The following is a 23,605-nucleotide window of genomic DNA, read 5'->3' as shown; positions in this document are numbered from 1 at the left end:
GCAGCCTGTTCCAGTGCTTGACAACCCTTTCGGTGAAGAAATTGTTCCTGATCTCCAATCTAAACCTCCCCTGGCACAACTTGAGGCCGTTTCCTCTCGTCCCATCACTTGTTACCTGGGAGAAGAGACTGACCCCCACCTCGCTACACCCTCCTTTCAGGCAGTTGTAGAGAGCGAGAAGGTCTCCCCTCAGCCTCCTTTTCTCCACACTAAACACCCCCAGGTCCCTCAGCCGCTCCTCATCACACTTGTGCTCCAGACCCTTCACCAGCTCCGTTGCCCTTCTCTGGACTCGCTCCAGCACCTCAAGGTCTTTCTTGTTGTGAGGGGCCCAAAACTGCACCCAGGATTCGAGGTGTGGCCTCACCAGTGCCGAGTACAGGGGGACGATCCCTGCCCTAGTCCTGCTGGCCACACTAGTGCTGATACAAGCCGTCTTAAAGGTCTTTTCCAACCCGAACGATGGTATGGTTCTATCACCACCCAGACACCAGACCATCCGGGCGTTACTTATGCTGGTAGAGCACCACGACACTTCCAGCAGCTACTTTCCAGCCTGCCCGCTCCGCGACGGCTCGGCAGTAAAAGAGGGCTCTTGTGCTTCGCTTTTGCAGACACACATTTAGCAACACCCCGCGCTGGGTTTGCGCGGAGAGGGGGGAACCCCGCGCACCGGCCATGGGATCCCCCCCGCATCCCTCCCACTGCTCTCCCCGCTCCCAGACACCCCCTCAGCCCCGAGGAGCGGGGAGGCAAAGCTGTGCCCGGGCTGATTTCTTTAAAAAAACCTCCTGGCAACTAAGCGGTAAAACCCCCCACTCCCCCACCCCAAAAGCCCCCCGTGCCCGCCGCCGGCAGCGCTGCCCTGCCCGCCCCGCCGAGCCCCGCCGCCCGCCCCGGCCCCAGCCCCAGCCCCGGCAGAGGAAATCTTGCGATGTTGCAAGCTGACGTAAGGACATTACAAGGCGAGGGCTTACATTTCGGAGTGTTTATGAAAAGCCTCGGTACTGTACTGTCACCAGGGGGCACGCAATAGAATGCATTTCGCCAAACATTTTGAATAATAATCATTTTAACAACAACAACAACAACAAAAAAAAGCCCCAGTCCGCTCGGCGCTCGCGGAGCCGGAGGAACCATGCAGCCAAACTTTGGGAAGCCCTTTATTATTTTTCTGACATTGCTCGCCCGCCCTTGAGGAGCCGTAACTGCATTATCTTTTTTTTTTTTTTGGTGGTGGTTTTTTTTTTTTTCCCCTTCCCCCCCCCCCCCCCCTTTTTCTTTTCTCCCTTCTCCCCCCACCCCGTCTCCTCGACATCGCAAATTTCGCCGGCGTTCGGGCAGGAGCAGCCGCCGGAGCGACCCCGCGGCAGGAGCCGCCGCCAGCCCCGCTCGCTGCGCTGCTCCGGGCGGCCGAGCCTTGTTTTGAAGGGAGCTAACATGGCGACGGTGCCCGTCTATTGCATCTGTAGGCTGCCCTACGACGTAACCCGCTTCATGATCGAGTGCGATGCCTGCAAGGACTGGTTTCACGGCAGGTAACACAAAGAGATCGGGCCTTTCCCCCCACCCCCCTTTTCGCCGCGGTCCCGCCGCCTTTCGCCGCCGTTTCTCCGCCGGGCAGCGCGGGGAGCGGCGCTGCCGGAGCCGCCGCCGTGTGCAGTTTTCCAACAGGCCTTTTTGGAGAGGAGGAGGAGGAGGAGCCACTCTGCCCCCGTCTCTCGCTCGCTCTCTCCCCGTTGTATTTTTTGTGTGTGTTGTGTTTTGTTTTGTAAATTTTGCTGGATTCCCCGCACAAAGCTTCCCCCCCCGCTCCCCCCAATCCCCGGGGCTCCGGTGTCACCGGGGTGGGGGGGCCATTGTGCTTTCCTCGGGGAGGGGATCGCTGCCGCCGGCCGGCCGGGCGATGGCAGCGCGGCGGCGGGCTCGTACGGCCGCGGGGCTGCGTGTCCCGCGCCGCCCTCCGCGCGGCCCCGCGCCGCTTCCCTCACCGACACGGGGCCCGGCGCGGCGCGGGGGGGGCCCGGCCGCGGCACGCCCGGCGCGGGCAGGGGGAGCGGGGAGCCGCGGTGGCGGAAGACGGGGCTCCGCCGCCCTGTCAGCGGGCTCCGGCGCCTGGCGCGGCGGGCCGGGCCGGCCTCCCGGCCGGGGGGATTCCGGGCACCCCCCTGCCCAGCCCTCCGCGGCTCCCCGGGGCGGCGGGAGCGGGGGGGGCAGCCGGGGTGTTTCCCGGCTGACAGGGCTACCGTCGCCCTTGCGGCTTAACCCTTGGCGGGGCGGGCTGAGGGGAGCGCGGCGGGGCCCAGCTTCGCGCCCGCCCTGGCGGAGGGGCGGCGGGCCGGGGGAAGCCCCGCCGCGCCGGGAGCCGGCAGCCGGGCGGGGCGGGAGAGCGCCTGCCCTGAGGCGGGGGGGGCCGGGCGGGGAAGACCCCGCTCGCCCAGAGCCCGCCCCTGAGCCCGGGCACGGCACCCCCGCCCCGCGGGGACCTCCGCCGCCCTGCCGCGCCTCACGGCGGGCGCCGGGTGCCTCCCCGGGCAGGGGGGTGGCTGCCCCCCGCCACCGCCGCCGCCCCCGGGCCGGCCCTATCGCCGCCGCCGAAGCGCCCGGGGCCGGGGCCTGCCGTAGCGGCGGCGGCCGCCGGGCGGGGGGAAGCGGCGGGCGGCGGCGGCGGCGGGGGAGGGGGTGGCTGAGCAGGGCGGGCCGGGGCGGAGAACTCCTGTTTTCGGCTCATTTCTCCCCAAACCGCCCTCACGGAGCGCCGGCGCGGCAGACAATGGCAGGGCGGCCGCGCTGGAGTTCGGGCGGCCGGGCGCAACTTCGGGAGCGCGTAGTGTTATTTTTCTCCTCTGTGAGAAACGGGGAAGTTGGTGGCTGGAAAGCCGAAAATATTAAAAATTCACGGAATTACCCGAGAAGTCTCTTGAGCCCCGTCCTGCGGGCGGGCGGCGGGGCCCGGAGAGCTGCGGCGGGGGCAGCGGGGAAGGAGGGAGCCGCGTCCCGAGCGGCGCGGGGCGGCCGCCGTGTGCCGTGCGGGGAGGTGCTGGCGGAGCGGGGGGTCTCGGAGGGGCTGTCAGCCGGGGGAGCGGCGGAGAGCGAAAGCCCAGACTTGTACCGCACCTGCGGGACGCCCGGGGAGCCGGGACTCTGGGACGGTGGTACCGGAGGGTCACGGAGGAAGAGGAGAGCAGCCGTGCGGCATCGGGTGTTACGGAGGAGGATGGTGGAGCGTTACCGGCTTTGCAGCAGTTCTCCATGAGTGCTAAAAGTGTAAAAAGTGAAATTAAAATCCTGTAAATCACCTGGATGAGCGCTTTTTTGTGACAGGTATTCAGTAAGGTTAAGCTGTAACTCTTTAATTTTAACCAGCTCTGATAATTGCCTCAAAATAGTTGGTGGAGGAGGTGAGAGCAAGAGGCACTGCCTGCTGCCTTTGCAGTTGGCTGATGCCTGAGTAGGCCGGGGTCAACTGCAGATCTTCCCCAAAACTATCCGTGCGCACAAAAAAACTGTTAAAGAAACTTCGTTGTGGTGTGAGGGCTGACATTCCGCCATCGATTTTAAAAAGTGGTGTAGAAACATGAAGCAAAATACCAAAATCAATAGCTCTAGTGCTGGCGTTGAAGGTGAGGTGCTCTACACGTGTGGTTCTGGACGTGAGGCTTAAAGGATGCGCACTGGCCTGTGTCGATTGAGTTGGCACCAATGATGGGGTGAGGCTGATCTGGAGGCTGGAAAGAAGGTTCGAGCGTTGTGTGCTTGAGACTTGGAAAACTTCAGAGCATGAAAAAAATGAAGATTTTTCATGCAAAGTGGTGATAGAGTAGATCTGTGAGAAGATAAACAGCAAAAGGAGTTAAGCGGCCTGCACACGGTGGTGAATTTTGATAAAAACTGATGAAAAGAGATGAGTTGTAACCGATAAAGAAAATGATCATTCCGTGGGCAGCTCAGGGGCAATATCTTGTGCACGCGCAAAGGAAGGTATTTTGTTTTGTAGTATAAAGGGACAGAATCGAATTGTAGCTCTGTCGTGGGGGTGTTGTACCCTTTTTGCTGGGCTCACGGTAGCATCCAGAGATGGATTTTAAAGTAAAGGAAACGGAGAAGGAGGAGACTTCTCACCATGTCAGAACCTAAGATAATTGTATGGGAGAGGTACATTGAGTACTTTGGTAGAAAACAGCTTATCTGTGTCCCTGTGTGCTTTTCTATGGACAAAAAAATATTCAACGAAGAAAAATAAACATCAGGATGCAGTTGTATAAAATTGTCCCGTATCTCCTAGACACTCCAAGCACTCGTGCTGCAACCAAAAATAAGCAAGTAGGCAAAGCTGCATACCCTTAAGGAGGCTTGCCCAGTTTTTTAATTGTTTAATCATACTTATCTCTCTTTTTAACATGACATGCAGTGTGCATTTCAGAAAAAAAAGTGGCATTTCTATTTTGGTTTTGTAGAAAGAGATCTGGTGTTTTCATGCTTACTTTCTGATGGTAGTTTCCACATATTTAAAGAAATGTTTTTCATGTTTTTATTCGCATAGCAGTCATAGTCTGCCTCGTGTCTGAGGCTGGGTAACATCTCTGTGGCCACTTCAGCAGTTCTGATGGTAAATTCATATTATAAAAATATCAAACACGTGTTAAACTTATTTAATGCCATTTAGAAGTTGGAAACGGGGATGGTTTTGTCACCATCTCTGGATGTGTTTAAAAAAAGACTGGACATGGCACTTAGTGCCCTGGTCTAGTTGACGTGGTGGTGTCAGGGCAATGGTTGGACTCGATGATCCCAGAGGGCTCTTCCAACCTGACTGATTCTGTGATTCTATGAGGTGGAGCCATCGGCACATGTCAGACAAGCGCTCTCCAGACCACCACCAAGTCCTTGGCAGTTTGCTGACATGGCATTGACTACAGTTTGGAAATCACTGCTCCGTGTCGCTTCCCCTGATACAAGTGCCAGAGGGATGGACTCGGGGTTCTCCACGGCTTTTAGATATCACTGATCGTTTTTATTATCTCTTTCAGGGAGCATTTCCCTTGTGAAGCGGTGTTAGATCTTTCCATAGAAATTACTTAATCCTGAGAAACGTCCAGGTGGTTCCTCACTGCTGGATCTGAGCTCCTCCGTGGCGGGGAAGGCGGCACCTCGGAGCACTCGCTGCTCTTGCCTGGGCTCCTGCCATCGTTCTGGTCTTAGGCCTGCACGCAGTGGAGTTGCTGCGTTAGACCGTACGGCTGAATTGATACATACGCCCGATAAGATTCTTCTGACAGACAAAGATTAGGCATCGCGTTGGTTTTGTACATCGGTAGCCTTTGGTAGTCTTGCCCGTGTGGTGTTGCTGATCTGTAGGAAGAAGTAAAGAACTTGTCATCGTTAGCTCTGGTCCTTTCTTTCTGAAAGCTTTCTGAGCCCCCTCTGTTATGACTCCATGTGTTACTCATCACTGGAGACCCCTGGACACCGTTTATGAAGTGTGTTGAGCTATGGAACCGCCAGTACGTTTGTGACTTCTTGTTAGATTGGCTTTCAATCATTTCCGTGCTCTCCGTTTGCCTGAGCAGCTCGAGACAAGCAGCTTCAAGCTCTGTCTGGAGAGGGTGGAGATGATCTCATAGGCAAAAGGAAAATAACGCTAAAGCAGGCAGTGGGGTTGTTTGACTCCTCTGTTTGTGAAGACTGTACGTGCTTTGATGTGGCTCCATGGTCTATTGAAGTCCTACACACCTCAGCTGCTTCTAGTCCTTTGCTTTCCTGTAAAAAGCCAACCTCAGTGCTCTGTGCTTTCCTGGCTCCTCCACCACTCTCTCATAGTACGTCTGTGTTATGGCCTCAACTCTTGGGTCTCCTGCCAGATGAGGAGCTCCTGGTGTTGTTCTGCGTGTTACCCAGCAGCAGGACTGCAGGCAATAGCTGGGGTTGTAGATCCCCCACAGTTGTAAAGCCTGTTGGTATGGGAAATGGCTCTTTGGACTTGGGGAAGGCAAGGAGAGGAGGAGGAGGAGGGAGTTTCATTGTGTGCTGATGGATGAAGAAGCTGAGAACCAGCAGGTGCCCAGGTGGTCACTCTGCTACCTCATCTGTAGGCCTGGCCAGACAAATGGCTTTGCGCAGGCAGTACTGCAGGCTGGAGGAGGTGTTTTCTGTGCTATGTGCTGTGCAGACTTGCTTTAGATGATGGTTCACTGGCTTGGTGGAGCTGTTTGGCCAAAGCATGTTCCACCTGTGCTGCGTGAAGAGCACTGCCTTCTTCTCTGCACCTGGGTGATGATGTTGGCCATGACCTCTGAGGTTTAGGAGCTGCCTGCCTCAGGGACACCCTCTGCTTAGGAAAGCGCCTTTGCTGCAGTGAAAGCAGCTAGGAGGGGTTTGGGGACAGGTTGTGAGTGTAAACTGTGGAGGGTTGGAAGAAGTCGTGTTTAACAGCAGGTTTCTAAGTATCTCATCTATTATGGGAGTGTTACAGGACCTAATGTTCAAGGCAAGGCAAGTCCTTTTGTACAAGTTTGTTCAACTAGAAATCCGTACTGCGTTATTTATTACAGCTGTAGGTGAAGGAAGGTAAATTATTTGTTTTCTCTGCAGTGGATATTTTGTTAACGGTTCTTCTAACATGCACCTGGTGTTGTAGGATGGGATCACACAATCAGGTGCTAAATAAAATAACAGGTATTTTTGTATTTATTTTTCTACCCCATGTATATTGAAACTTTGAAACTTACTGCCTGAGGCATAGCTGAAGTACATAACTTAGTAAAATCATAAAAGGTTTGTTTAAAAGTAGTTCATGCAGCATAAAATGATGATGGGTGAACCCCATTTCATAAAATTATGAAGGGAAACCTTGATGCAGCGTGAACTCGAGCTGGATTAAGAAATGCACTTGTCTGTACTGGGAGATTGACCAGAGCGGCTCTTGTGAATAAGCCATGCTAATACCTACACCCGAATGCTTTCCCTTATGCTCTATTCCAGCCAAAAAAAGAAAACCAGATGTGGTCTGGATGATCGGGTAGTGAGGTGGATTGTGAACTGGCTGAAGGAAAGAAGCCAGAGAGTGGTGGTCAGTGGGACAGAGTCCAGTTGGAGGTCCGTGTCTAGCGGAGTTCCGCAAGGGTCGGTACTGGGACCAGTACTATTCAATATATTCATTAATGACTTGGATGAGGGATTAGAGTGCGCTGTCAGCAAGTTCGCTGATGACACAAAACTGGGAGGAGTGGCTGATGCGCCGGAAGGCTGCGCAGCCATTCAGAGAGACCTGGACAGGCTGGAGAGTTGGGCGGGGAGAAATTTAATGAAATATAACAAGGGCAAGTGTAGAGTCCTGCATCTGGGCAAGAACAACCCCATGTACCAGTACAAGTTGGGGACAGACCTGGTGGAGACCAGCGTAGGGGAAAGGGACCTGGGGGTCCTAGTGGACAGCAGGATGACCATGAGCCAGCAGTGTGCCCTTGTGGCCAAGAAGGCCAATGGCATCCTGGGGTGTATTAGAAGGGGTGTGGTCAGCAGGTCGAGAGAGGTTCTCCTGCCCCTCTACTCTGCCCTGGTGAGGCCGCATCTGGAATATTGTGTCCAGTTCTGGGCCCCTCAGTTCAAGAAGGACAGGGAACTGCTAGAGAGAGTCCAGTGCAGAGCCACAAAGATGATTAAGGGGGTAGAACATCTCCCGTATGAGGAGAGGCTGAGGGAGCTGGGTCTCTTTAGCTTGGAGAAGAGGAGACTGAGGGGTGACCTCACTAATGTTTATAAATATGTAAAGGGCAAGTGTCATGAGGATGGAGCCAGGCTCTTCTCAGTGACATCCCTTGACAGGACAAGGGGCAATGGGTGCAAGCTGGAACACAGGAGGTTCCACATAAATATGAGGAAAACTTCTTAACGGTGAGGGTGACTGAACACTGGCACAGGCTGCCCAGAGAGGGTGTGGAGTCTCCTTCTCTGGAGACATTCAAAACCCGCCTGGACGCGTTCCTGTGTGATATGGTCTAGGCAATCCTGCTCCGGCAGGGGGATTGGACTAGATGATCTTTCGAGGTCCCTTCCAATCCCTAACATTCTGTGATTCTGTGATTTTATAGAGCCCACAAAGCACGCTAATTATTCTGGATAAAGTGTCCGCACGGACACCAGAGTGGGTATTGTTTGCCTTAGAAGGAAAACAACCCAAACAAACCAAAACACCTGCTTTTTTTTAAAAAAAAAACACGTTGTCGGTATGGAACAGGTCAATTTGAACTTAAGATAAACCAGTTAAAATCCTTGTTGTCTTCAGGTTGAATTTGCCTTGTTTTAATCGTCCTTTCAGTAACATAGCGTTATTTATTCTGTAAGTTGAAATCTGGTCAGAGAACTTAAAAAGCTTTTTTTTTTTTCATTTCAAATCCATTTTATATCTTTTTTAAAAATTCTTTTTAAATGTCTGGGGCTGCATAGAGGTAGAAACACGTGGCACGCTTGTCCCAGTACCGGTGCTGGGTTTGTTGCCTTGGACTGTTGTGTGGTCCCACAGTGGTGGTTGACACCAACTTCCAGAGCATCAGGAGTCCGGCCGGATGATAAAGTGGGTCGGTTTTGCGTGTTGCCAGCCAGCGTTGTGTTCTTGGTCCCTTTGGCATGGCTAAATAAACTTCTCGTCTTACCATTTCATATCCATTTGTGCTCTGAGAAAGAGCCTGAGATTCAGAATGGAAAATATGTCAGAGATTTAGTATGTCATTAAAACTTTCTGTTGACCTCAGAGAGTCTCTTGGGCCCTTGCAGTATCAATGACAGCTGCAAGAATACTTTGTTAAAAGTATAGTCTTAGTTTTTGTTTGTTAGAAGTATGGTCTCAACTTGTGTAGCAGATGCAACGTTGTATCTGCAGTTGTATCTTGCAGAAATAATATGCTGGAGGGTTGAAAGCTTGTATTTGGCGTAAATGAAAAGGGTTGGATTCTTACTCAAAAAAAAAGAAGCTTGCATGAAAATTGAGGTTCACCTTTAACTTCTTCCACGGTGGTATTGTAATGCTGACATCCCCAGGAGCACAGCACTCCTGCTAAATCACAGAATCAATCAGGTTGGAAGAGCCCTCTGGGATCATCGAGTCCAACCGTTGCCCTGACACCACCCTGTCAACTAGACCATGGCACTAAGTGCCATGTCCAGGCTTTTCTTAAACACCTCCAGAGATGGTGACTCCCCCACCTCCCTGGGCAGCCCCTTCCAATGGCTAATGACCCTTTCTGAGAAGAAATGCTTCCTAATGTCCAACCTGAACCTCCCCTGGCGAAGCTTGAGGCTGTGTCCTCTTGTCCTATCGCTAGTTGTCTGGGAGAAGAGGCCGACTCCCACTTCACTACAACCTCCCTTCAGGTAGCTGTAGACTGCAATAAAATGATAGGGTAGACTCTGTGTTTAGATACGTGTGCAAGAAGTGCCTCAGCTTCCCTATTTCTGAGCTTTCTGTCCTCTTCTGGACCGCTGCCTAAGGGCGGACAGGTTTTCCATGGACGTCCATGCAACATCTAGGTCTGCAGAGCTGACTTTGAAGCAGAACAGATGTTTCTCTTTTGATCAGTTCTTTGCTGTAGGACTGAGCATCACTATTAGACACCTCTCGGTGTACAGTGCCTGGGTGTCTGGTGTTTAAACTTGCTCGTTAGAAAACCCTGAGGTTTCAGTTGAGGGAGCTGGGGGTGTTTAGCTTGGAGAAGAGGAGGCTCAGAGGTGACCTTAGTGCAGTCTACAACTACCTGAAGGGAGGTTGTAGCGGAGTGGGGGTCGGCCTCTTCTCCCAGGCAACCAGCGATAGGACAAGAGGACACAGCCTCAAGCTTCGCCAGGGGAGGTTCAGGTTGGACATCAGGAAGCATTTCTTCTCAGCAAGGGTCATTAGCCATTGGAAGGGTCTGCCCAGGGAGGTGGTGGAGTCACCATCTCTGGAGGTGTTTAAGAAAAGACTGGACATGGCACTTAGTGCCATGGTCTAGTTGCCATGGTGGTGTCAGGGCAACGGTTGGACTCGATGATCCCAGAGGGCTCTTCCAACCTGGTTGATTCTGTGATTCTAGATTCTGTGATTCTGTGAAATGTTTAACCGAGACATCGAGTCTAGTTGTGAAAAGAACTGATTACTCCAGTTGATGCAAATAGGAAATTAAGTATCATGAGCGCTTAGCTGGACTGAACATTGAGGTTTTGATGTGTCAGCTCAGAAATCACGGAATTATTCTCCCAATTAAAATATGCTTTAGAAAATATAAGTCTAAGTAGTACTAAGTGCAGACAGTAACGTAGGAAGAGCTGGCCTGCAAGTGCGTTGTCTTGTACACTGGTCCCTGGCAGTAAGTACAGAGCCCAGAAGGGTGTTGTATATAAAGATTCTTTTAATTTCAGGGGGTTTTACCTCTGGAATGATTCCGATTTTACCTCTGAAAGGATAAAACGTTACGGATATCGAGCACAATTCATGTTTAATTAAAAAAGAAAAATTTGAAAATTTTTCAGCAGTGGAGTCCCCATCCCTGGAGGGATTCAAAAGCCATGTAGATGTGGTGCTGAGGGCCATGGGTTAGTGGTGGGCTTGGCAGTGCTGGGTTAACAGTTGGACTTGATGATCTTAAAGGTCCTTTCCAACCAAAACGATTCTGTGATAGCTCTATAGTGAAGGAAATAGATAAAAATGTCCTGAAAAAAATTATAGAGAGAAACTGGTGAAGAGGAAAATTGTTCTAGAATCACTGCAAGGCTTTCTAAACCCCTTTATCTTTAATATTACATTAATATATTTTCTTCTTTCTGATCGATACACATTTTATGGTATTAGTGTAGTATACCTACACCAAAACCTAAGGGTATTCTTCTAGACTGGAGAGCCATCTCCTACATGGCAGCCTGTCATAACCCAAGCGTGGGCTTCAGCCGAGGGACAGTTTGTACGATTGCCCAAGGACTCTCAGTAAGTACTTGGTGCTTGGAGCTGCGCACCCACCACGAGTTCTAAAGTCACCTTGCCATCGTGAATTTGGGGTCACACTTTCGGGTAGCAGTGTGGGCACGTGCAGGGGCTGTGGCAAGCTGCGTGCTGTGCTGAGTGGTCTGCTGGGGCCGCCAGCCTTCTGCCTGGCGTGAACAGAACATCTTTTCACTGTCAAAAGCAAATGATCTTTTTTGCTCGCAGCTTCATTAGCAAAATTTTATTGCACTTCCAAAATATATTTGAATGCTGGGTCACAGCAAATATGAAATCCCACTGCTGGTGTTACACTCTTGCTACAGTATTATTCCAACGAACAAAACTCTCATCAGCTCAATGGCAGTAACTTTCTCGTTGTAACGACTTTATTTTCCTGTTCATCAGAAATCTATATATCTAAAATACTTCACAGTTCCTCAAAATATTTTATGAAAATGTGATTTATGACATTAAAAGTGTCACATAAAGGTGCACTGTAGCAGCGTTAGAGGCTTTTTTGTGATATAGGTGAGCTAACTCCTTGAAATCAGCTGGATTTTTAATAGTAACCATTTTATGAGTCTTATCTGTGGCTGGGAACACTGTAATGTGGATATAGATTAGAAACTCTTATGCTTGATATGTTAGAAACTCTTATATTTGCTGAGTGATGTGAATAGTAATTCCTTTCTATATTTTTATTTGAAAACAGTAAGACTGGGTGCAATCTATTTTAGGGCAATATGCGCAATCTATTTTAGGATGTTACCTAGGTGTTTGTTACCTCTAAATACCTTCCTTCTACAATATATTGGCAATAACAAGGTTTTTAACAAATTTCACAGAGTCTCGCATGTGGACTCGTTCCTCAGGGGTTTGTCCCCCACTCCACGTAACGACTGAGTAGCTCAACCCTTTCTGAAGAACACTCTCCGAGGGTCCCTGTGACCATGCTCGCTGGGAGCATGGTGTGGTGACTCTAACATCTGCTTTGCTCTGGTGCTTGGTGCTCTCCAGAGCTGGGAACCCAGCCCAGGGTACATCCAGGCTGCCGAGGGATGGTTTTCTCATGGTCTTGGAGAGCGCAAACCCCTTCTTGTTGAGCTTGCCTGGCCCTTGGGTAGAGCTGCTGGAAGAGGCTGTCACATGTGAAGGATACCCTGCCAGCAGTCACAGAATCACAGAATCAACCAGGTTAGAAGAGACCTCTGGCATCATCGAGTCCAACCATTGCCCTGACACCACCATGTCAACTAGACCATGGCACTAAGTGCCATGTCCAGTCTTTTCTTAAACACCTCCAGAGATGGTGACTCCACCACCTCCCTGGGCAGCCCCTTCCAATGTCTAATGACCCTTTCTGTAAAGAATTTCTTCCTAATGTCCAACCTGAACCTCCCCTGGCGAAGCTTGAGGCTGTGTCCTCTTGTCCTATCGCTAGTTGCCTGGGAGAAGAGGCCGACTCCCACTTCACTACAACCTCCCTTCAGGTAGTTGTAGACTGCACTAAGGTCACCTCTGAGCCTCCTCTTCTCCAGGCTAAACACCTCCAGCTCCCTCAGCCGTTCCTCGTAGGTCAGACCCTTCCCCAGCTTGGTCGCCCTCCTCTGGACTCGCTCCAACACCTCAACATCTTTCTTGAAGTGCAGGACCCAGAACTGGACACAGTATTCAAGGTGCGGCCTCACCAGTGCCGAGGAGGAGTTCCTCTCTTCGCTTCCTCCCAGCCACATCCCCAAAAAACGGTATGTGCCTTCTCCGTCTGAGGCCATGGCTTAGTGATGTACCCACAGACGTGAGCAGATGTGAGGACACCGAGTTTCACTGCAGTGTTTTTGTGCTTAATGCTGCACACCTAACTGGTGTGGGCCTCTAATGGGATATTCAGCAATTTGTAGTATTTTATCCATTAGTTTTAGCAAGTAGTTGAGACAAGCAGGAAGTTAAGCAATAGGATGTTTTGACAGGAAAAAAAAAACCAGAATTGTAAAAACAAAAATATTTTAAAATTTTGTAATTGTTAATCTGATAATCTAGAACTATGTGAGAGCAGTTGGAGTTACGGTTGCCTTTATATTTTTATTGAATTGCGTATGGATTTCGTTGTGTTTTCCTCTTTAGGCAAAAAATACGGTACATTTGCTCTTAGGGAGAGTGTTTTTCCTTGAAGTTTTCATCTGGCAGACTGAAAGGATGTAACAAGTGAAAAAAAAAAGGCAAGATATTTCTGTGAGGAGTCATTAGTTGCCATTTTTTATTAAACCTCCTTTTTTGCTGTGTTAACATCTCAATGGAAGGTGATGGAAATGTGAAAATTGGCAGGAACGCTGTTCCTACGTCACGTGTGCTGTTCGTTGGTCTGGAAAAGCTGGATTTGATGTGGCCAAATTGTAATGATTTAAGAAACCCCTAGTTAATACATACCCATTATTTAAAAAAATAATCGTCTTCCTGTGCTCCTTTGCCACAGTGACACCATGTCTGCACTATGCGTGGACAGCAGAGTGATCTGGTTGACCAGATGATATGAATAGACCAGACCTTGAATACTGTGTCCAGTTCTGGGCCCCGCACTTCAAGAAAGATGTTGAAGTGTTGGAGTGAGTCCAGAGGAGGGCGACCAAGCTGGGGAAGGGTCTGGAGGGTCTGACCTACGAGGAACGGCTGAGGGAGCTGGGGTTGTTTAGCCTGGAGAAGAGGAGGCTCAGAGGTGACCTTAGTGCAGTCTACAACTACCTGAAGGGAGGTTGTAGTGCAGTGGGAGTCGGCCTCTTCTCCCAGGCAACCAGCGACAGGACAAGAGGACACAGCCTCAAGCTTCACCAGGGGAGGTTCAGGTTGGACATTAGGAAGAATTTCTTCTCAGCAAGGGTCATTAGGCATTGGAAGGGGCTGCCCAGGGAGGTGGTAGAGTCACCATCTCTGGATGTGTTTAAGAAAAGACTGGACATGGCACTTAGTGCCATGGTCTAGTTGCCATGGTGGTGTCAGGGCAATGGTTGGACTCGATGATCCCAGAGGGCTCTTCCAACCTGGTTGATTCTGTGATTCTGTGATCTCCTTGGTTTTCATGGGATTTGTACATGGTGATAGTATGCACGTGTGATTGCTCCCGTGTATAAAAATACCCGCATTAAACGTGAGCCATGTGGTTGTGATTTACCCTTTCGGCTCGGATCCGTGTTGTTACCGCTGCGGTGCAGAACAGTCTCTCATTGTACATGCCTGGGCACTGCCTCCAGAAGCCAGATACAACAAAGACTGCAAATGGTTCTCATTACGTTTTTGGATGAACGCGGAATAACGTGGGAGCACACGAAACAGCCAGTGATCGTTATTCAGGAATACAGTCCCCATAGCCAGAATATTAGCAATATTTAATCCCTTCTGCTGAACATCTCACCGAAGTCTCTAGATCGGGGCAGGAGAGGGAAGGGAAAGGGCTTAGACTTCTCTTGCTGTTTGGCCTGTGTCTGAACAAGGAGAGTGTCTCCTGGATCACCCTGCTATCCATTTGGGATTTTGTTTCTCTCCATTCCTGGTTGCTAAATACCCTTAAATGCAATTGTAGCAGTTGCTAAGGAATGTAAAATTAGAGTGTATCTGGTGTACTTTTAATTTTTTTAGCTAAAACTTGCGGTTTATTGGCTGGAATTAACTGAGAGCAGGACCACTTGAACATCTAGCTCCTTACAGACTACTACAGGTGTAGCATATGAACTCCTATCCAAGAAATACCTCTTGTGGAATTAAAGAATGCTGCTGTGGTGAGGAATCCTGCTGGATACCTGAATGGATACTAATTAAGCAAAGAATGGTAAGCTTGTAGGGCTAATAAGTATTTTTTTCCATGGTCACTTCAGAAATCAAAGTCTCAGAAGTACCACCAGAAGCAGCAAGACCCACGGGAAGACCAAATAACCTAAGGCTGCTTTCCCACTGTGCGTAATCCAGCTAGAAAAGAAGTCGTGGGCAACCTCTCGGCAGTCTCGGCTCGCTCATCCCTGCCCGTTGTGTATGAAACACTAAAGCTTGTACTCTGCATTCAGGTGCTGACTAGGGATTAATCATTCTAAAGATTTGGCTGTTTTCTGGTCTGGAGACAAGGCCTCTCAGCTACTATTGAAAGCCATGAAGATGGTAGAGAGCGTTAGAGAAGATCTGAGAAAGGTGAGTTGGGGTGTATTAGAAGGGGTGTGGTTAGCAGGTCAAGAGAGGTTCTCCTCCCCCTCTACTCTGCCCTGGTGAGGCCGCATCTGGAATATTGTGTCCAGTTCTGGGCCCCTCAGTTCAAGAAGGACAGGGAACTGCTAGAGAGAGTCCAGCGCAGAGCCACGAAGATGATTAAGGGGGTGGAACATCTCCCTTATGAGGAGAGGCTGAGGGAGCTGGGTCTCTTTAGCTTAGAGAAGAGGAGACTGAGGGGTGACCTCATTAATGTTTATAAATATGTAAAGGGCAAGTGTCATGAGGATGGAGCCAGGCTCTTCTCAGTGACATCCCTTGACAGGACAAGGGGCAATGGGTGCAAGCTGGAACACAGGAGGTTCCACATAAATATGAGGAAAAACTTCTTTACGGTGAGGGTGACTGAACACTGGAACAGGCTGCCCAGAGAGGTTGTGGAGTCTCCTTCTCTGGAGACATTCAAAACCCGCCTGGACGCGTTCCTGTGTGATATGGTCTAGGCAATCCTGCTGCGGCAGGGGGATTGGACTAGATGATCTTTCGAGGTCCCTTCCAATCCCTAACATTCTGTGATTCTGTGATTCTGTGAGGATGCCATTTCCTTACAGCTGAACATGGGACTTTTGTTCTAAAGTGGGTGGGCTTACCCTTGCTTAGATGGTTGGGGAGATCTCGAAACATTCAGGCTTGTTCTGAGATGCTGCTGTGAATTCACCGATTTTAATGCCAAAATGGTGCTTGACAGTATTCTGAACTCTTCCGTAGATCATCAACCAACTTTTTTTTTGCATCAGAACAAACACATCAGCCAAATGAAAGCACATCTACTCTTGAGGAAAAGTCAACAAATCCACTAGTGAGTTGTCCCAATAGTTTATTGTTTCTTAGTTGGAAAAATCACACGTATTTCCAATCTAAGTTTGCTTATTTTCAGTTTCCAGCTGCTGTATCTTATGGCTTTGTTAGTTGAGTTGGAGAGCCCTCTTTCTCAGTCAGATTTTTCCATCAATGTTTTGATGTCTTCTGCTAAGAGAGTCGTCTTCTCTAATTGTGAGATGATATAATTATTCATTTGAGTTCTCCTGAGAAAGCAGTTGAACATTTCTTCTACAGTTCAAGAAATATGCCTAATTTTCTAGTTCCATACAGACACATTTTCATTTTTGACCATATTTCAGTGAATGTTTTTTCACATATCTTCAACTCAACACTAATGTTTCCCTTTTGCTTTGTCTATATTCGTGGTAACTTCTCAGACATAACCAGCAAATGTTTGTTATCTGCATTAAACTTATAAAGAAGCCAAATAGAGGTTTCCTAGTTATTTTTTAAGCAACTTGGTTCTGAAATTGGTTTTCTGCCTTTTGATTTAGCTCATGAATAGTAGCAGAAGACTACTCTGAGTTCATAGAAAGAAAAACCCTCTCCAATATGGTGAACCAGCACTGATAAGTCAAAGTATGAGTATTTAAGACAAGTGAAATCACTTGATGGCTTGGGCTCGTGTTGGATTTAGTCACAACTGTGGTGTCATTGTAGCAGAGCTACAACCCAACAGCTCTCAGTGGTTGTCGGCTGTGGGAACAGGTCATCATCAGGTCTGCAGGAAAGCTTGGTACTTCTCAGTCAGGCTGAGCAGGTGTCATGACTCTAAAGCCATGCCCAACTGTCTGCGTTTTTCAGGTGTAAAATATTGTGGTAGTTGGGAAAAAATATTTACTGTTGCTGCTGCAAGGGTTCACATTCTCTAGTCAGTCTGGTCTGATGTTTAAGAGAGGGTAAGACTTCATGGTAAGACTTCAAAATACAGCAGGGCATTAAACAGTGCTGTAGGAGAATAATCCTTCCCCAGCCCTGCAAAAGGCACGCTGGAACGGTGAAGGTGAGGTGTTCTGAAATACTTGCCTATTTTGTAAGAGTCCTGTGAAAGCAATTCTCTGGGTTTCCAAAGAATTAAGAGAAATAATGTACTTAACTTCTTAAGAGCCTTCTTTATTCGTTCAGAACAGCGTGCGTGTCCTGACGTACCCTGCCTCCTGCACTGACTTGGTCTTCCAGTTTACACTTCGTAAACAGAATCAGAAATAGTAACATTTTTTCATCCACAGCTGCATCTCACCCTGTGGTATTACTCATAGTCCCCTGCAGTTTTACTCCCACATCTTCAAGCAATCCTAGATTATTAATGCTGTATTCATCAAAACGTGCCCATTCCTTCCACAGCACCTATAGCTATCATCTTAAGAGATCTTGGGGTCGAAGTAGTGAAAGCTGAGCAGTAGTTGGATGAGAGGCCCACAGGGGTGGTAGAACTAGTAATGAGGATTCAGTCAATAACGTGCTGCCTTTGGAGTGAGCGTTGAAGCAATAACCCAGCTTCATGCTGAAAGGAGCTGTGCTTGCGAGCAGGTATCCTGCGCGGGGAGCCAGAGGCTGGTGGGGCAGCCACAGCAGTCTAATAATAGAATCATAGAATTGTTTTGGTTGGAAAGGACCTTCAACATCATCGAGTCCAACTGTTAACCCAGCACTGCCAAGGCCACCACTAACCCATGGCCCTCAGCACCACATCTACACAGCTTTTAAATCCCTCCAGGGATGGGGACTCCACCACTGCCCTGGGCAGCCTGTTCCAGTGCTTGGCAGCCCTTTCGGTGAAGAAATTGTTCCTGATCTCCAATCTAAACCGCCCCTGGCACAACCTGAGGCTGTTTCCTCTCATCCCATCACTTGTTACTTGGGAGAAGAGACTGACCCCACCTCCCTACACCCTCCTTTCAGGCAGTTGTAGAGAGCGAGAAGGTCTCCCTTCAGCCTCCTTTTCTCCAGGCTAAACCCCCCCAGGTCCCTCAGCCGCTCCTCATCACACTTGTGCTCCAGAGCCTTCACCAGCTTCGTTGCCCTTCTCTGGACTCGCTCCAGCACCTCAAGGTCTTTCTTGTAGTGAGGGGCCCAAAACTGAACACAGGATTCAAGGTGCGCCCTCACCAGTGCTGATTGTGGTGATTTGAGCAGTCTGGATTTTGTAATGCTAATTTCTGTTCAATACAATAGCCTAAAAACATATTTTGGGGAAAAGTTATGCATTTCTTTCTGCTTTCCTTGATTCTTCAGCGATTTCACCTGTTGTTGCAGCGTGCCTGGTGTGCTGGTTCAAGTGCACGGTACGATGCAGCCCTGTGTGATTTGCTGCAGCTGTTTCTGTGTGTTTTGTAGAATTGTGGAGCCTAAAGATACTCTGGATTTAAAGCTGCTGTGTAATTTGTTGTAGTCAGAACTCTGTGTTAAATACTTGACGTTTATATTTTCAGACACAGTGGTTAAACACCAGTGGTTAACACAGAGGACAGAGAGACGGGACTGAAAGGTTTCGTTACCGGCTTTGCTCCTCCGTTTCTCCGAGTTTTTGTCAAATCAGTTAACTGCTCTGTGGTTGGCTTTGGTTTAACTCTCTCTCATGCGTGCACATTAATTAATACATTAATATGGGGGTTCTTTAGTCTGGAGAAAAGGAGGCTGAGGGGAGACCTTCTCGCTCTCTACAGCTGCCTGAAAGGAGGGTGTGGAGAGGGGGGGGGTCAGTCTCTTCTCCCAAGTAACAAGCGATAGGATGAGAGGACACGGCCTCAAGTTGCACCAGGGGAGGTTTAGATTGGAGATCAGGGACAATTTCTTCCCCAAAAGGGTTGTCAAGCACTGGAACAGGCTGCCCAGAGCAGTGGTGGAGTCACCATCCCGGGAGGGATTTAAAAGCCGTGTAGATGTGGTGCTGAGGGCCATGGGTTAGTGGTGGCCTTGGCAGTGTTAGGTTGATGGTTGGACTCGATGATCTTAAAGGTCCTTTCCAACCAAGATGATTCTGTGATTCTATGATTTGTGATATGAAATGTATTACATTTATGAAATGTAATACCTGACATAATGAAGAAAATGAATAGTTTATCTCTGGAAGGGAAAGGGGAGTGAAAGTTGCTCTGGAAGACAGAAGAGCACCAGGAAGGTCTGGTAGCAGTGCCGTGGTCTGTGTTTGCTGGATTTCCCATCCTGACGGCCGGCTGACCGCTGGAGTTGCCTCTGAATCTGAATTTTCTATTACAGCATCCCCTGAGCTATCCTTCTGCCTGGCACTGGCTTGCACTGTGCGCCAAGTACGCATCAACTACCTGTGCAGTATTGCTGGTTGGTAGAAGCCCAGCAAACTTGTAATTGCATGGAGTCGTCTTCTGGTATTCAGTATCTTAAGAAAAATATTTGTTTAAGGCAGAATGTGCGTCTTGAACATAGTGTGCTCCTTTGCAGCTTGGCAGTGATATGGAGTAGCAGATAAGTGGCAATCCACTGTGATTTTTCTGTGTCAGAATATTTAGCTCTCGTGTATGTGCTCTTTGAATCAGCAAATCTGTGTACAAGTTGCGGTTTCTGGATTGCTGCTATCAGAATCACAGAATCACAGAATCAACCAGGTTGGAAGAGCCCTCTGGGATCATCGAGTCCAACCATTGCCTTGACACCACCCTGTCAACTAGACCATGGCACTAAGTGCCATGTCCAGGCTTTTCTTAAACACCTCCAGAGATGGGGACTCCACCACCTCCCTGGGCAGCCCCTTCCAATGGCTAATAACCCTTTCTGAAAAGAAATGCTTCCTAATGTCCAACCTGAACCTCCCCTGGCGAAGCTTGAGGCTGTGTCCTCTTGTCCTATCGCTAGTTGCCTGGGAGAAGAGGCCGACTCCCACTCCACTACAGCCTCCCTTCAGGTAGTTGTAGACTGCACTAAGGTCACCTCTGAGCCTCCTTCTCCAGGCTAAACATCCCCAGCTCCCTCAGCCGTTCCTCGTAGGTCAGACCCTCCAGACCCTTCACCAGCTTGGTCGCCCTCTTCTGGACTCACTCCAACACGAAGCTCAGGTAATGTCATTTGCTGGCTCTTCTGGAGGTTTTTTGGATTTCATTTTGGGTTTCATTTTTTCTCAGCAAAAGTTACCTGGTTTTACTTCAGCCGTAACTCGAAGGTTTCGTTTTGATCAGCTGTGTTTTCCTCCCGCATGTTGACTGCTCACTGTAACTGAGAAAAAATACATGAGCTGGTTCTCAGGTGATGTGAAGTGATTTTATTCTTTCGATTTTCAAGCTGAACACAGTCCATTGTCCTTGTTGGATACTGTGGGTATTCCATTTTAAAAATGCTTAAGTAAGTGAAGTTGTTGCTGAAATGAAATTACTCCAGTGCTATTTGAAAAATATACAAAGGGCTGGAAGAAGCAGGAGTTGGAGTTGTCCTTTTTTGCTTCCAAAATAAAGGACAGTAAAAAATGATCAATTCAGCATATCAGCTGTAATCAGAAATGCTGTTACCCGTTATGTTAAAGAAATGACAAGCCAAGCCTTGAAGTTTTTAATTTGTCAAGCCTCTGCTTTTTCCTCAGGGAGGGGCTGAGAATTTTCTTTGGTTGGTTGGGGTTTTTTGCTTGCTTGGGTTATTTTTTTTTAGGAGGCAGTCCAAGGAGAGTCGTCATTTTATGCTTGGGTAACAGGAAGTTTTTCACAGATACTGAGTACTTGCTACAAATGCTATTCAGAGTATTTTTTTCCGCATTTTCATGGCGAGAGAGTTGGTGAATGGTGTTAGCAGGAAAAGCAGGCTTCGAGGAGGTGTCTCTGAACAGCGCCTAAACTGAATTTAGCAGTGAGTGGGGTTGTATTATGTTTTCAGAGCTCATCTGACTGCTGACGGTCACAGTCTGAACCCAGTGGCTGCTGCTGCTGCTTTTTCTTTGTTCTTTCTGAATTTTGTGTTTCTTTGTGTTCTCGGAGCTCCGCAATTCTGCTCAAAGCAGAGCTGTTTGCTTTAAATGCAGGGCTTGCTGCAGGGGAGGTTCAGCTGCGCTGGCCCCGTGCCTTCCCACCCAAGCCAGTGGCAAAACGCCTGCAAGAGCGGCAGGCTCCGTCCCAGGTCTTGCTCATGCCACAGGTCTTCAAGGGGACAGAGATTTCACAGAAAATGTCACAGGTAGTTAATGAATGATAGAGTATCTTAGGGGAAAGCCAACTTGCATGGACTGGAAGTGTTCACTCTTTAGGTGAGGTTTTCCCTTTGAGGAGAGCAAGGCTGAACTCTAATTTTGTGTTGATGAGCCACAAGCGGGGAAACAATATTAACACTTTATGTCATGTTTGTAAAAAGGCATTAAAACTGTCTGGAGAAAAAAAGAATATTTATTACTTCCCATTTAATAACTTAAGTAGCTTTGGAAATAAAAGCCATTGGTAACACTTTGCATCTTCCTACTCTTTTTATATATGAGTTCCAGTAAATGTGCTGCCTTGATATGTGCAACGTAATTTTTTAAATTATAATTTTAAAATTCTAATTTTAAAGCATAATGTTAAACGTAAATATAACGTTAATTGTGCTTAGCAATATGCATCAGCACGAAAGCAATACTTCATGTAAGACTTTGCAGAAGCATAGCTGGATCTCAGTACCACGTGTTAAGTATTGTAGACTGAAAGAACCGGGGGCTCCAGGTGTGTGAACGATCAAAGCTGTTCTCGGTGTTTATGGAGACATTTAATCCACGTCTCCAAACGTAACGTGATTACAATTTTTTTACAGTTCTTTGGTACATGGAAATCTGCTTCATAAATTACGTGCAGTATGTGTTTGTCGATTTGCAGACGTCTGAATCAGCTGAAGCAAATAGCAATTTATGGCAGCATAACATTAGCCCTGTAACGACGCACAGTCTCAGAGCACGTTCAGTTACTAATGACACTGAATGTTACTGGGTGCTCTAGGTTCTGTTACCGCTCCTCTGCAGTTCAAAGTGATGTGTTATTAAGAAATATTTAGGGCTTCCTTTGTCAGTTTGGAGCAAATTAGTTGCAAAAATAACCAACGGCGTGAGGTTCAACAAGAACAAGTGCCGGGTCTTACACTTGGGCCACAACCACCCCATGCAGCGCTACAGGCTGGGGGAAGAGTGGTTAGAAAGCGGCCCGGCGGAAAGAGACCTGGGGGTGCTGATTGACAGCCGGCTAAACATGAGCCAGCAGTGTGCCCAGGTGGCCAAGAAGGCCAATGTCATCCTGGCCTCTATTAGGAATAGTGTAGCCAGCCGGTGTAGGGAAGTGATCGTCCCTCTGTACTCGGCACTGGTGAGGCCGCACCTTGAATCCTGTGTCCAGTTCTGGGCCCCGCACTTCAAGAAAGATGTTGAGGTGTTGGAGCGAGTCCAGAGGAGGGCGACCAAGCTGGTGAAGGGTCTGGAGGGTCTGACCTACGAGGAATGGCTGAGGGAGCTGGAGGTGTTTAGCCTGGAGAAGAGGAGGCTCAGAGGTGACCTTAGTGCAGTCTACAACTACCTGAAAGGGAGGTTGTAGCGAAGTGGGAGTCGGCCTCTTCTCCCAGGCAACTAGCGATAGGACAAGAGGACACAGCCTCAAGCTTGGCCAGGGGAGGTTCAGGTTGGACATTAGGAAGAATTTCTTTTCAGCAAGGGTCATTAGCCATTGGAAGGGGCTGCCCAGGGAGGTGGTGGAGTCCCCATCTCTGGAGGTGTTTAAGAAAAGACTGGACATGGCACTTAGTGCCATGGTCTAGTTGACAGGGTGGTGTCAGGGCAATGGTTGGACTCGATGATCCCAGAGGTCTCTTCCAACCTGATTGATTCTGTGATTCTGTGAAAATGTGGATTTAGCAGTTCCTAACTCATTTGGAGTAATTTGAAAATAACTAAAGTTTACAGGTGACTGTGACGTGTTTGCTGTTGGAAACAAATTGATGTCTGCAGTATTAGTCACTGGTAATGGCAGCATATGAAACTTAAGGAATTCAGTTTTAGACAGGTTACTTTGAATGTTACTGCTTATATGTGATTTCAGATTTACTTCTTACACTTTGAAACGTTTTGTGCTTTTAAATGACACAAACCTACATAAAAAGCTTGATAAGGAGGGAGAAGAAAAGCATCCTCTTAAATGCATCTAGTTTGACTGCCAGAATTAAGACCGTTATGGTCCATGAATGCAACCTAATAGCCACTTTTGAAGCTTCTCTTTTGCCTTCCACTCAGACTACAGAAAATATTACAAGATTCTGTCTGTTCTGGCTGGCCAAGACAGGCTTTTGCAGCGATGTCAAAAAGGTAGCGAACAAAGAGATGGGAGTAAATTGGCACACTGGGGAATGAGGAGTAGGAAGTTCGTACTTTAAGAGTTGCTTAGAGCTTCTTTGCGATACTATTTTGTGTGTCCATTTCATCTGAATTAAAGTTGCGGGGTTTTGGTTTTGTTTTTTCAATAGGGAGATGTTAAAGGTGTAAGTAGGGAAGTGCTGGCAGTGCGGGGAGCGGGGGTCTTGGCTGCTAGACAGGTCTGCTGCTGCCCGGGGCCGTGTTTGCCATGCCGGGCAGGATGCCACGAGTTTCCCAGAAAAGGAGCTGGGAACATGGTTCCGTTTAAA

General features: G+C 48.6%; 1 protein-coding gene across 3 annotated transcripts in view; it reads left to right on the top strand.

The window, feature by feature from the left end:
- The first annotated feature begins 1,315 nt into the window (after positions 1-1,315).
- The window catches only part of PHF2 (PHD finger protein 2), a 102,918-nt gene continuing 80,628 nt past the window's right edge, over positions 1,316-23,605 (top strand). For all 3 annotated transcript variants that reach the window (XM_068419855.1, XM_068419856.1, XM_068419853.1), the window contains exon 1: positions 1,316-1,538. In XM_068419855.1, the coding sequence (XP_068275956.1) occupies positions 1,441-1,538 (98 nt within the window). In that variant the 5' untranslated portion in view covers positions 1,316-1,440. The remainder of the gene's footprint in view (positions 1,539-23,605) is intronic.

This window comes from Nyctibius grandis, chromosome 29 (genome assembly GCF_013368605.1).
Source record: "Nyctibius grandis isolate bNycGra1 chromosome 29, bNycGra1.pri, whole genome shotgun sequence".
Classification (NCBI taxonomy): Eukaryota; Metazoa; Chordata; class Aves; order Nyctibiiformes; family Nyctibiidae; genus Nyctibius; species Nyctibius grandis.
The sequence above is the reverse complement of the archived record's forward strand: the minus strand, read 5'-3'. Positions and strand labels throughout refer to the sequence as shown.